The sequence below is a fragment of the Mus pahari genome, chromosome 3 (assembly GCF_900095145.1).
Source record: "Mus pahari chromosome 3, PAHARI_EIJ_v1.1, whole genome shotgun sequence".
Lineage (NCBI taxonomy): Eukaryota > Metazoa > Chordata > Mammalia > Rodentia > Muridae > Mus > Mus pahari.
The window spans coordinates 125,399,120-125,412,441 of NC_034592.1; the positions used below are offsets into that span (position 1 = coordinate 125,399,120).

General features: G+C 43.0%; 1 protein-coding gene across 4 annotated transcripts in view; it reads right to left on the reverse strand.

The window, feature by feature from the left end:
• Kif16b (kinesin family member 16B) overlaps positions 1 to 13,322 on the reverse strand; it is a 266,295-nt gene that overhangs the window by 113,559 nt on the left and 139,414 nt on the right. For all 4 annotated transcript variants that reach the window (XM_021192396.2, XM_021192397.1, XM_029536895.1 and 1 more), the window contains exons 16-17: positions 9,117 to 9,199; positions 7,718 to 7,806 (exon numbers count right to left, since the gene is read on the reverse strand). In XM_021192396.2, the coding sequence (XP_021048055.1) occupies positions 7,718 to 7,806; positions 9,117 to 9,199 (172 nt within the window). The remainder of the gene's footprint in view (positions 1 to 7,717; positions 7,807 to 9,116; positions 9,200 to 13,322) is intronic.

Below are 13,322 nucleotides of genomic sequence, written 5' to 3' on the forward strand. Positions count from 1 at the left end.
AGGGAGGGAGGGAGGGAGGGAGGGAGAAGGAAGGAAGGAAGGAAGGAAGGAAGGAAGGAAGGAAGGAAGGAAGGAAGGAAGGAAGGAAGGAAGGAAGGGAGGGAACCTGCTGCTTTGAACACGTTGAGTTTCACCAGATATGATGATTAGTAAAACAGCCACAACTGTTAAGATAGATTGGTTCTGGAAAAAATACCAAGCAGAATTTTTTTAACTACTATAAAACTAAGCCTCATTACTGCACTCTTCTAGACAAGGGAGACATTGATCTGTGGTCCTTAGACACCAGCCGTGAAGGCAGCACTCACTAGGAGCAAAGGAGGCGAGCAGGGGTGTGGTAGCCATGGGTCATGCACAGCACAGGTAGCCATGGGTCATGCACAGCACAAGCATCTAGGGCTCGCTCACAGACTCATCCAGAGCCTGGCTGCAGCCCCAGATCTGTAGATCTGCAGAAAGTTACTTCCTATGTGCAAGACTTGAAGCTGAGTAAGGAACAGAGGGCTCTTGCCTTCAAGAAGCCCACATCAGGAAAATGCCCAGGCATGAGATGACGCTGGAAAGAGAAGGCACGCACAGAATGCCTACCCAAGGAAAAAAAGCAACAATTCAACTCAAACTGGAGATAGGAAGAAACCTCCTGAGAACGTGATTCCTGGACTAAGCTTAGAAGAGAACTAAGCAGAGGAAGTGGACAGAGGGCTTTGCATAAGCTTGTATAGGTGTGGGGGAAAATTTATACATTAGACAAGGATGAAGTTCAGGCTGGAAAGGGAAAGATCACATTGGAGAACAGTATCAATGACACTGATGGTGCTTGGAGGTCACTCTGTGGAAGCCAAAAGGACCAGGACCAAGGCTAGGAAGAAGTTCCCAAGGAGGACTCAGGGAACATAACGCAGAGTATCCTCAGACTCTGGAGTCCTTCCCTCTTCCCTTGAAGAGGCAGGCACTAGAGTCATTCCAGGGTAACCCTAGGATGGTATGTATAAGACAATGCTATAGTTCAGTGATTGTGGTCAGACTTTACAACCATCTTCCACACATACTAAATCATACCCCAAGGTGACCAAGTCTCTGCCTATCCTTCCTTACCATACGTGCCCAGCATAAGGAACACTAGAGACTCAGACACTAGGCACACGAATGACTGAAAGCTGGGCAGCTGGAATCAGCCATTATTTCAACAGGGAGAAGTGCCTCCATCCCATAGGCAGGGCTGAGTATTTCCTACAGGCCAAGCAGACACTGCCAAGCTTTCCCCATAGCAAGTTGGAGAGCTGAAAGAAGATGGAAACCAGCCAGTTATAGCAGTTCAAGCCCCAGTTACTCAAAGTTGTTCTTATCCTCACTGCCTTTGACTACCTGACCCTACTCCTATGTTTGTATTTCAGACAAATTACATCCAAGCAAAGATTTAAGCCTGAGATTGGAAGTCAACATATTTTCCTTCATAAAATCCACAGACAGTTAAACTCCCAGGACCCAAAGTTGGCTTGTTTTCTAGCCCACTCTTCTTCTAGGTTCATTCCACCACTACCTCATTCCAAGCTCTGCTTCCAACAACCTTACAGCAGCTTCCCAAGCTTATCAGTTCTCACTCTTCAGAGTGACTCCTTCCAGTGCAAACATGAGCACACTCTTCCTTAGCCATGAACACTTTCTGGACACAGCGTTGGTTGGGTGTTAACATGTGAAATGAGTTGCCTGTAATCACTGGGGATCCCATCTACAGTAGGGGTGCACCCATCACCTGCTTACAATACTTACAGGGTGCGAAGGAATTCTTTCCTCCTCTATTTCTAAACTTTCTTTTTCTTTTTCACAATTAGAGAGTCTTCAGAAAGCAGAAGGGAACAAGACAGTGCTGGAAAACCATAGCAAGACAGCTCTTGGATGAACTAGGATGGCTATTATCAAATGCAGAGCTCCTCACCGGTTGGTGAGGGCACAGCCTCTGGAAACCACCCTCACTGTTGTAAGAATGTGAGGTGGGCAGAGCCACAATGGAAAACAGACTAGTGATTTACTGAAACATTAGAAACAGAACTGCCAGATGATCCAGGAATTCCAGCTCTGGGCTTGGACTCAGAAGAGCTGATATCAAAGACTCAAGCATACATCTGTATGCTCCTGCTCAACAGCTAACAATAGACACAACCATTGGCAGATGCCATTAACAGATGACTGGGCACACAAAATGTGGACCCACATACACAGGTACATTACTCAGCCAGAAAACCAAGCATTCTGACAAAACCAGTAAAGCCTGAATAACATCTGCTAAGTGAAAGAAACCAATCAGGAATGGAAAAATGTTCTGACCCCACATGTGTGAAATGTCTAAAGAAATAAAATTCATGGAAACAAACAAACAACAATAAAAATGATAATGAGTCGTGAGCACAAAAGTATTGTTTCAAGAACACAGCACTGCCTCTTGTAAGCAGAATGTTCTATAGATAACGGTATGGTAACATCAATGCACTTCATCATATTATGTACTTAAAATGAGTATGACGGTAAAACATTACAGTAAGTCTCTTTTACTACAACTACAAGTGAAAGTTGTTACTAAACATGTAAGTAGTTACCATACATTAGTACATAAAAATAGTTGTTTGTATACTGGAATATATATTTTAAACATATATTCTGGATAGGTTGTTTTGCTTTGAGACAGGAAATAATATAGCCCAGACTAGCTTTGTACTTACTACATAGCCGAGGCTGGCCCTGAACTCTCAATCATCCTGCATCCATCTCCCAGGGCTGAGATTGTAGGCATGTACTGTCTACCTGGCTCTGAAGAAGCTTTTAAAAAAGGCTTATCACAATCTATAAAAGTAATCTCAAATACAACACTATGTTACTTCCTTTAGGAAGCTGAGCTGCAATCTGCACCCCTAAATCCATTCTGCCAAACACAGAAATGCAAGTCCCAAAGGACAACTCTGTGAGATCATCAAAACAGAGTGCTAGTTCCTGGCTTCCAGAGAGTGCTCTCCTGCAGCCTCACCTGTTGACTCCTTATCTTGTCCACACCCTCAACATGACTCCTTCTACCCAGCTATCTTCTAGGATGCTCTGTTTCCAGCAGTGGACCTCTTCACCAGGTCGCCTTCTGCAAACATGTCAGGGAGCAGCAAGGATGCAGCTCATCGGAAATCAGAGAGTGCATTCCCTGGCGCAAAGTCAGAGAAGTGATTGTAAGCCTTTGGAAGGTGAATGATGAGGACTAAATCTTCGGTTAGCACTCTTTGCTTCTCTCTTCTCTAGGCAAGCCCTTCCTGCAGGCTGGGAACATCTTTATGACCTCAACTACAGAAGAGAAATCTCCAATCACAGGCTTCTGAATGGCTCTACTTAAGACTCCTTATAATCCTGCTGTCCTCTGGATGACAAGAACTCTAGTTAGTCAGTCCAGGGTGTGTGCTTCTACACCATTGAGAATGAGCTCAACTACACAGATGACTGGGGCCAATGAAAACAAATAATACTAGATCTTCAAAAAGAAGACAAATGGCTCTCATAAATCAGACTTATCTAGATTCCAAGAGACTGGCTGCTGGTGATGTCAACCAGAAGATTACTACTGGAAGCCCCAGATTCTCTGTGTCACCCAACATATTAGAACATGGCTACCCAAAAGGGACATGGCACCAGAATAAAAACCTTTCCTAGGTACATCATGTCACACCGCATGCTGCAGACACAGAGATTTGAACTGCATGCTGACTTGTGATCATTTGAAAGGCATCTGCGTGACAAGTCCCTGTTCTCAGGCTCTGCACAGAGCTCCAAGTCTGGTACTTAGCAGGCTGTCAGCACAAGCCAGACCCTCACAACTACTCACTGCTTGGAGGAGCGTGACAATCAGAAGTTTCCATCTGAGAAATGAGCACGCTCTGAGTCCAAGCTGAGTGTTATCTGGAACTAAATAACTCTCTAATGAGGGCCCAGGTATTAAACACCCTTCTTTCAATGTTCTTCTAGCTTAACTCATGCTGAGAGTATTTATACCTGCACCATAAAAAAAAAAATGGTATAAACAGCACGGCTATAGCTTTCATTATGCTTCATTTTGCCCACTTGCTAGAGCCTGTAACAATTTTATAATGAAGTATCTGCCTACCCATAAGTCAGGCTAGACAATTTTTCTTCAATTATATTTTAATTCATGGGTAATCACTCTTTGCAGCAGGTAGCCAGTGCAGAGGACTGGGAGCCAGGGAGAAGGAAGGTATGATGAAGTAGTAAATAATGTCATTTGAATTTGTACCAACAAGTACTACATGAGTGTGTCTGTTTTCGGGAGCCAGGTGAAGAGGACGCATCATGCCCATATCAGAAGCATCCAGAAGTCACCAGCTATAATTCAGCGTAAAACATATCATTCTCATTTGCATTTTCTGGTTGCCTCTGCTCACTTTCCCATTTCAAAAGAAGGCACACCTTCCTTCTACCTCCTTTGTCAAGGACCAGAATATGACCATGAGATTATTTAAGTAACTATTTTTTTTCAGATTGTACCCCTACTACTTTTGACAGTACATCATATCCCAATAATTCTAATGTCCATGGTCAGGAAAATTAATTAAAAAACAAAAAACAAACAAACAAAAACCCTAGAGGAGTCAGTTGTCTCAGTAAAATTTTAATCTGAAACGATTTGCTAAACTACTAATAAACAAGAGATATGTATGGCACTTTGAACTAAAGTAAGACAAGGCTTTCACCCCACAAGGCTTCCAACCTAACAAGCAGGATGCTCATGCACTCTTATCACCTGCCATCTTGAACTCGTCTTCCTTGTCTGGCCTAATTTGGAAAGTGCAACATCTACCCTATGTGCTTACACCCATGACCTTACCCCTTAGTTCCTTGATTAGACTTTGCTATGTATCTACAGCTGAAGTCCAGACCCACACTGCCATTACCTTTTATACAGTCTAAGCAAACAGCTTCTTCACAATATCCTGATTCCATACTACACTTTCCATAGTAAATGCCCTTCAAGTTACTGTCCCAGACAAAGGCTTCCCATGTTTGCCAGTGCTCTTAGAAGCCACCACTCCCTGCAGTGTCCCACAGGGGAACACAGGCTGACAGCAACTAGGCCTCACCTCACCTTGAATCACCCTTCTTCCTGTATTCCACTTCCTCTGCTCTCATCTACAGGTTAATTCTCTCCTCCAACTGGCATGGACATCAACACTGCCCATACCAACGGCCCCATCCTAGAGAGATGTCTGATAGATAGAAGTTCTCAGAAAGAGTTTGCTGAAGGATGGACTGCCTCCACAGAGTAATGAAACACTGATGGCAGAAAGGCAAACATATGGTGAACAGGGACACTCCATGTTGATGAAAGTTGGGAATAGCCTGCAGAATGGGGTCATCTGCATGTTGCCTTGGAGGAGCGGGCATCGGGAAAAACAAGTATCAGACACCAGAACAAAGAAATAGCTCCTTTGGCACAGGCTCTTTCAGACATAACTGAATCACAGCCATAGCCTGAACACCCAATATATTCTCAACCTGTGGGTCATGACCCCTTTGGGGGTTTGCATATCAGATATTCTGTATACCTGATATTTATATTATGATCCAGAATAGAAATAAAACTGTAGTTATGAAAAAGCAACAAAAATAATGCTATGGCTGGTAGTCACCATATGATGAACCGTACTAAAGGGCTGCAGCATTAGGAAGATTGAGAACTACTGCTCTAAAGGGATGTGCAGAGACGTGCTAAGATGTGTTGAGATGGATGTGCCAGGCTACGCCCGGGTATGCTGAGATGTGCCAAGATGTACAGGTAGTGGGGATGCTTAGCAGGTTCTGGCTAAATTTTTGGTTTTAGACCACAGGAAGTCACTGAAGCAACATTTTAGTTTTAGACATGGGAAGTAAGAAGAGCTCTGAGGATGCAAATTGGTATACCTTGATGACATTTTATCAATACTGGGAAAAAAACTAAACTTCAAATCAAACAAAATATAACATCATTTTGAATGACTATATGTTCTCCATTTTGTGGATGAAAAAGAACTCAATGCCATATATACAGGCATAAAAGAATGAGAACTAGTGACCTGTGCAAAGATTACTTTTTTCATTTTCGAAGATAACAAATAGCCACATTAAGTTTTCAAAGGTAATAAACTAAAGGTTGCACAGAAGATGCACATGATGGAGCTGGATTCCAGAATTAACTGGGTCTTGGGCTGGAAACAAATCCAAGCAAAAGTCTTTGAGTAGACAAACAGTACTTAACAGAAAGGATCACACTACCAAAGCTGGCATCAATGCTGAGCACCAGCAATTACATTAACTGACAGAAGCCTATGAACGATTTCTTCTAGCAGCTGAGAAAAACAACTGCAGATTCCTGAGAACCCACATGCACTTACGCCTTCAGGACTGCCTATTCAGTAGCTCTGAGAGGGTTCTTACATTTTAGAGTCTCCCTGATATATGGTTTATTTCCAGACGCAATTATGTAATGATTAAAACTTTTCTTAGTGAGCATACAATATGAAATTTGAAAAGTTGCATGGTAAAGACAAAGTTAGATACCACAAAATACACCATTTGGGTTGGTAAGAGTCCAAAGACCCTGTGTCTCACCAACTAGCTTTCATCTTTGGCTCATGTAACACTTTGGTGTGCTGGTCTCCACAAGGAACAAAGTAGAGATGTGATTTAAGGTGCTTCCTGGGACAGTGAAGCAACAATTCTTGTAGACAGCTGCTTTCCGTCACAGGGAGTACTAACTGGATCTCAGGGAGCAGTTGCAGGTCATAGCCATGAAACAAGGGCCCCCAAAAGGAATGGGGTTAGGACTGACAAGCTAAGAGAAGGGATGGGGGGGTCATACAGATCTGGATACCACCACAGCTCTAACTCAAAAGCCCATGCACAAGCTCCCCACATGTAAACCAAGCTACTGTGATTCTGGGAACTGAGAGGATGGAAGGGACTTGACACAATGCCAGCCACAGTGAAGGAAAGCTCCAGAGACATCTGCCGCTCTCACTTCACTCATTCAGTGCTATTATTTTATGTGAAATCCTCTTGGTAGGAAGCATGAACTTCTGGAACTTCAAAAGTATTTCATCTGGTTCCCTGTTTCCGAACATTTTCATTATCACTGCCGTCTTACTGACGAAGTCACCAATGTCTTGAGCACTTAGGCTGACAACTCAAGGTCACCCAGCTGCTAAGCCCATTTCAAACACTCCCATTTGTGTCTTCAGCCATCTCCTAATGTCTGAATGTAGTAAAGATGATTCTCTGGGCTATAGGATACCCTAAGATCAAGGCTGCCTCTGTTATTACAGATAATTTATAAAACAAGATAAAAGCATTTAAGCCAAAGGGATCATGCACTGGGTAATCAAAGTGCCAACTTAAAATATTAGACAGTTATGAAAATGATAATGAAGCTTGTAACCATCTTTGCTAATGCTTATTATGTTGTTAAGCAAAAAAAAAATCAGAGACCATAATCCCATTTATAATGTGATTATAACTAAGTACAATCATGTACATATAGCACTGGCTGGAAAGGAGCTTGGAAATGACTGTGGTTGATATGCTGAGGAGGTGCCCTTGCTCAAGTTTTATTACCATCAATTCACTATAATGTAGTTGGCATCATAAATACTATCACAGTACTAATCACGGGAAAGAGATGTTGCTGTTCACTTACCCAGGGTTATACAACATGACTGCAGACAGGTTCTCACAGGACTTTGAGAGGTCGGTCATAGACAAGCTGAAGGAGGACAGGAGGCCACTCTAATAGCAGACACAGAGTAGAATGGTTACCTTGGTGGGTATGAGGAGGCCAGTGTTAGCATTCACTACCTTCTGCTAGTGACAGGCAATGAGATGCACACACTCGTGTGAATGATTAATATCTGGCAGATGAGTGTAGTTGGGCCTCTACACACCACACAACACTTAACAATGGAAATTTACCAGGAAATTCCGTAACTCAGAAAGTCTCCTAACCACACTGCATTAAAGTTTGGTTAGAAGCTAGAATTACACCTCTGTTGCTTTCTACATTCACATTTACTGAGTGACAGAGATAAAGGGTGATAAAGGTGAGAGACCAAGAAGGTAAGAACTGCTCTATTTGCTTCCAGTGAAAGCTCCTGGCAGACATGCTTCCCCTATATCTCTCTGAAACCATGTCCAAAACAAACTATCTAGAGTGGCCCTGGGCAGGAAGGGCAAGAAGGTTTACTGGCTGGATCGTTAGCCCTGGAATAGGCTGAGGAGTATAGCTTTGTTCTTATTTTTCTTCAAAGGCCCTGGCAGTCAAAGCCCTTATAGTAAGCTGTGGCAAAAGGTGCTATGTCAGTTGGTAGTTAGAACATAGGCCTCAGGCTTGCTTGCAGGTCAGGGCTGTGGCCTGGTTGCCCACCTGCCCTCAGGGTCTGTAACAGGCAGCTTGTCTTGGTCCAGTTTCCTGCTCTATTGAGCTGTAACTTGAGGCAGTAACAGCTGCTGTTCAGATAAAAGGGCACAATCTCCACTTAAGTTCGGCATAGTTTCTAGCTCATGAAGATGCAAAATTCAGTTCTGACTATCTACGGGAGTCTAAGGAGAGGACGTGATGTAGATCTCTTTCCTTCTAATTCAATGTTCCTCTCTTCCTGTGGGCTTCAGCATTCCTCCACCATCAAGCACTATGAGACCTCTGAATGGCCCTATCCAACCAAGCCTGTCAGTCTCTCTCAATGGTCCTACTTCCCCTGACTTGGTCTGCTACCCAGGGAAAAACCTAATTTACTGTGGTTGACTTAAAATGAGTGACTCAGTTCTGAGATTCTGGTAGATATGAGTCCCTGATCACTTAATGCCATGCTACACAAAGCCTGGCTCCTCTGGGGATATACACACTATAAAGAAGGGTTTAGAAGGAAGTGTTTCTTGGATTCTACTGGCTGGCTCTCCTATTCCATCATTGGTCAGGAAGTTAAGTGCCTGGAACTGAGCTGTTCCAGGACTTCCTTGCTAGAGGCTTTTGTCTCAGAAGGTAATTCGGTAGACCCAGAAGGATACCCTTGCCCCACCTGGACCAGCCCCCAAGCCCTCACCTTCCGCTTCTCCCTAAGCTTGGCAGCTTCCTTCGGATGGTTAAATCGGAACATGTTGGTTCTTCCCAAGAGTATCACAGCACCTAGAACACACAAGAACAGCAGCAATAGATGGAAGGAAATGTGATGTCAGTGGTAGGCAGTGTGGTCAGCTGGCAGCAGCAGAGCATGAAATTCTCCTTCCAGTGCATTAGAAAAGGATTAGAGACTTCAGTCTCAAAGGTTCACCCATGGAAGCTAATTTTAAACCTGCGTGTACTTTTGTTTAGGTGTCATGATATTCACAACAACCTAAGCAAAAGTGATGAATCTAAGCATTATAACTTATTATAAGATTTTAAACTTAATATTCAGATAATTATACTTATGATTGTTTGGAAGAAAGAAAACCTCCACAACTCTAAAGAAGTGCAACATCAAGCAAAACATGTGATCATGAACATAGGAAATGTTTATTAATGCTTACAGACAGAAAAACAGTTTTATAAGAAATACGGTAGAGCTGGCAGAGAACCAATTCCTACTGCTAAAACCTGCTGGAATCAAGGGACTATGCTGCTGCCTGTCACAAACCCTGTAAAAAATGTAAATGTCCATATTAGATGCTCAAGAAAGGATCATGGACCAGAGTTTTCATTCAGTACCAAGTGCTCAGGGGACAAAAGGAATGAAGGCCAATGCTCAAGAATGCCAAGCCTAGGAGGAGGGGTCACCTCAAATAAGCAAACAGTTTCTAAAATTGAACTTGTCCAGTTCCAGACTTGTCCATATTAGCTGTGGAAGGCAGTACGCTCCCTGACCTCAAAGGCAATCAAGAGAAGCAATGTTATACACAGACTCGCTATCCCATGATCTTGTCCATGCTGGAGCAATTATATTACCTTATGACAGGACATAATGATCAGTCTCTGCCCTGAAAAAGACAAGGCTGATGCTCTGGAGGAGGCCATCAAGAGCAATGGCTGTGCTCAGTCTAGCATCTAAGTACCAAGTGGAGACAGGAGTAGCTAGAAGCAGACGTCTGCACCAAAGACCAAGGCTGGTTTCACTGGATAACCAGGCAACAGAAAAAAAGTAGGGCCATGGTATCACTGGGAAAGCTTGAACTACAGGTGGGAGACTAGCTAGCTCTGTTCAGAACATAAAAGTTCGAGTCCAGCCCATACAAAGGATGTCTGAAACAACAAGCATACTGTGTGGACCTGGAGTGCTAAGAGAAAGGCTGACCAGAGTTCACAATCTAGAGAACAGTGATAAAGGCCAACATACGTTTTTGTGTTTTACACAGAAAATTTCAAAAACAGAAATACTAATTGTGAATAGTTAAAAACTTAAAACATTTCACACAAAACTCAGGTATCTTTCTAACTTCCCTTGAAACCTCAGAAGATACAATGTGTTGAGAAGATAGTCTCAACAGAACCTTAATGCCCCTTGGCACAAGGGCTGGAGCTGCTGATGGCTGAGTGCAAACAACAGCCACTTGCTCGGGTATGGTCTTTGCCTGGACCTGACAGGTCATAACACAAGCCCAGACACACACACATACTCTGGAGCTTTACCGAAGATCCTCCCACCCCGCACCTGCCACCCACTCAGTTCATCGTCTTACAGGTCTCAGAGGTGCTTCAAATCCATACAGTTAACCACTGAGGTTCAGACACAAGGCACTGGGAGAACCTGAAGAGCTGGGTTCACTGGAAGTCATTATTTCACAGGGAATGGAGTCAACAAGAAGAGAAGACAATTTTAGGAGACTCACAAAGGCAGTAGATTTTTTTGCTCACTAACAATCTCTCCTCCTCATAGAAACTGACACCTGTGTCTCTACCACTTATGGAAAGGCACCACTACTGTAATTAAGAAAGGTGTTTCCTACCCTCCTACTACTAAGTCTGAGTGATGTGTCTCTTATAGAAAGTAAAACTATAAGCAGTCATGTCTAGGAAGTACGTAAATTTAATATGCTTATGTTACATTAGAGATTAAGAAGGCCATCAAATTCCAGGTGTTAATTACACCTAATCCAACTCATTTTTTCCTTCTGTTAATCAAATGCTTAGCCAAGCAAGTTAAAAATTGTTAAAATATGCTAATGGAAAAATAGAATAGTATCTATCTCAGAGACATCATTTCAACTCACATTAAGTCACCAAAAATAATCCAGCTACCTATGTTATTTGCATGCAGTTAAAAGCCCTTTAAGGACTTAAAAGCAAAACTATCCATGGCAATTCATTATTTCCATTTAGATGTATGTCAAGTGCCTGGCCTGTACAATGGACTCCACTAACAGCTGTTTCCTCCGCTTCCTTCTACTACTCGCTTTCATTCAAGGAACACTGAATCAAAATTATGTATCATGCTTACATGGTAGTTCTGTTAATTAATGTAGCCAACAAATACTTAGTGAACACATCCTGTACACTAGTCATCATGATAAACACTAAGGATACAGAATTGGGAAGACCTAACATATACCTTGCCTTTCGGGGTATAAGCAGTACACAGAGAGGGTAAAGGAGTGAAAAGTTTCCCACAAAGGAAAAGAACCAGGTTGCAGAAAGGAGAGAGGTCCTTGAGGAGAGGGCTGATGAGGACAACCTTTGATGGCTTGGGGGCATAGTTTATTGGCAGAGGGCTTCACTACCAAGCACCAGGCCCTAAATTTGATACCCAGTATCAAAACTTTAATCAATTAAAGTAAGTGCCAATGATGAGTTTGGGAGAAGCATATATAAAGGTTCTGTATTAGATGCTAGGTCTCCAAAGACAGGGGGCTAACAAGGAACCTTTTTAACACAGCAAAACAGACCCGACCTCCACATTCTCCCAGCATTGCTCAGTCCTTACCTGTTATAGGGCATAGCTGGCAAACCCTGCCATCCAGGCGGAACTCTGAAGCCCAGGGGCTGGGCTGCCCTTCCCCAAGAGGCTCTTCCCTATATAATGCAGCCATTTTGGGTATGCCCAGATCTTGATCTCTTGGCTCTCCCCTCTTCCATACCCACTCTCTTCACATGGCCAGGCTCAGAGTTAAGTTCACTCTGGACTCTCTCAGATGTCTCTGCCTCTGGCTATGCTCTCCCTAATATCTACAACAAACCTTCTCCTTCACCATACCTAGGAGTAGTCAATTAAAACTTTTTGTTTGTCATTCAGCAGGAAAAGAGAGAAGAGAAGATGGTTAGAGAATGGCAGACAGGCATGTGGATATGACAGAGGGAATAAGGGATATCACTGTACATGATAAAGCTTGAGAGTAGAGGGAAAGAGCCCCTCTGTACTTCAGGATAGAGTGGGAAAACCAACTGTCATACACGGATGTGGCAGAAAAGCACTATAAAACATGAAGAGGTGTGTGCTTCAGAAAGATCACTTTTGCAGCTGACAGTAACAAAGCTGGGAGAGGGATCTCACAAGTCTGGAGGAAGGTGTCTCTGGGAGAGGCAATGTAAGAGAAGAACAAAGAATCTGGAAGCCATTTAGAAGATAAAAGCAACAGAATTCAAAGAGGGGCACATCCAGGCAGGGAGGCTGAGGAAGAAGGCTCTAGCATGTAGACTGACTAAGCAATTAGAGAGCTAGCCACACAGGATCATAGCACTGGGAAAGGAACCATAATGATGTGGTAGAATAGACCATAAATGAAGTTAGTTTTAGAATAATGAAGTTAAAATGTCTTTAGCAAATTAAAAACGCACAGTTCTGATGCTCTAGGAGCAAGGGCTGGAACTACCTTATGATATGTGCATTTATGTGTATGCTTATAGAAATGTATGAGAGCACATACTATCCATGTACGCATGCACATGCATGCATGTGTGTGTATGTGCACATGCATGCACTTGCACACACATGGAAAGACACTAGGCACATGAATATTCAATATATATAGTCTATCAATCTACCTACCTACCTACCTACCTATCTTGATGCCTGCCCCCCAGTGACACACTTCCTCTAACAAGGCCACACCTCCTAAAGTGCTACTCCCTATGGACCTATGGGGGCCATTTTCTTTCAAACCATCATACTATCTTAGAGTTTTCTCTATTAAATCAAGCCACTTCTATGGAAATGCCACTCAAGAAAAGAAGAGGGAAACAAACAGAAGAGGGAAAGGGAGGGAGTTCAATCGCTGAAAGGAGAGTACCTCTGTAGCTCAGGTTTTCAACTAAGGGCAGGAGTAAGAAAAGCCACCCT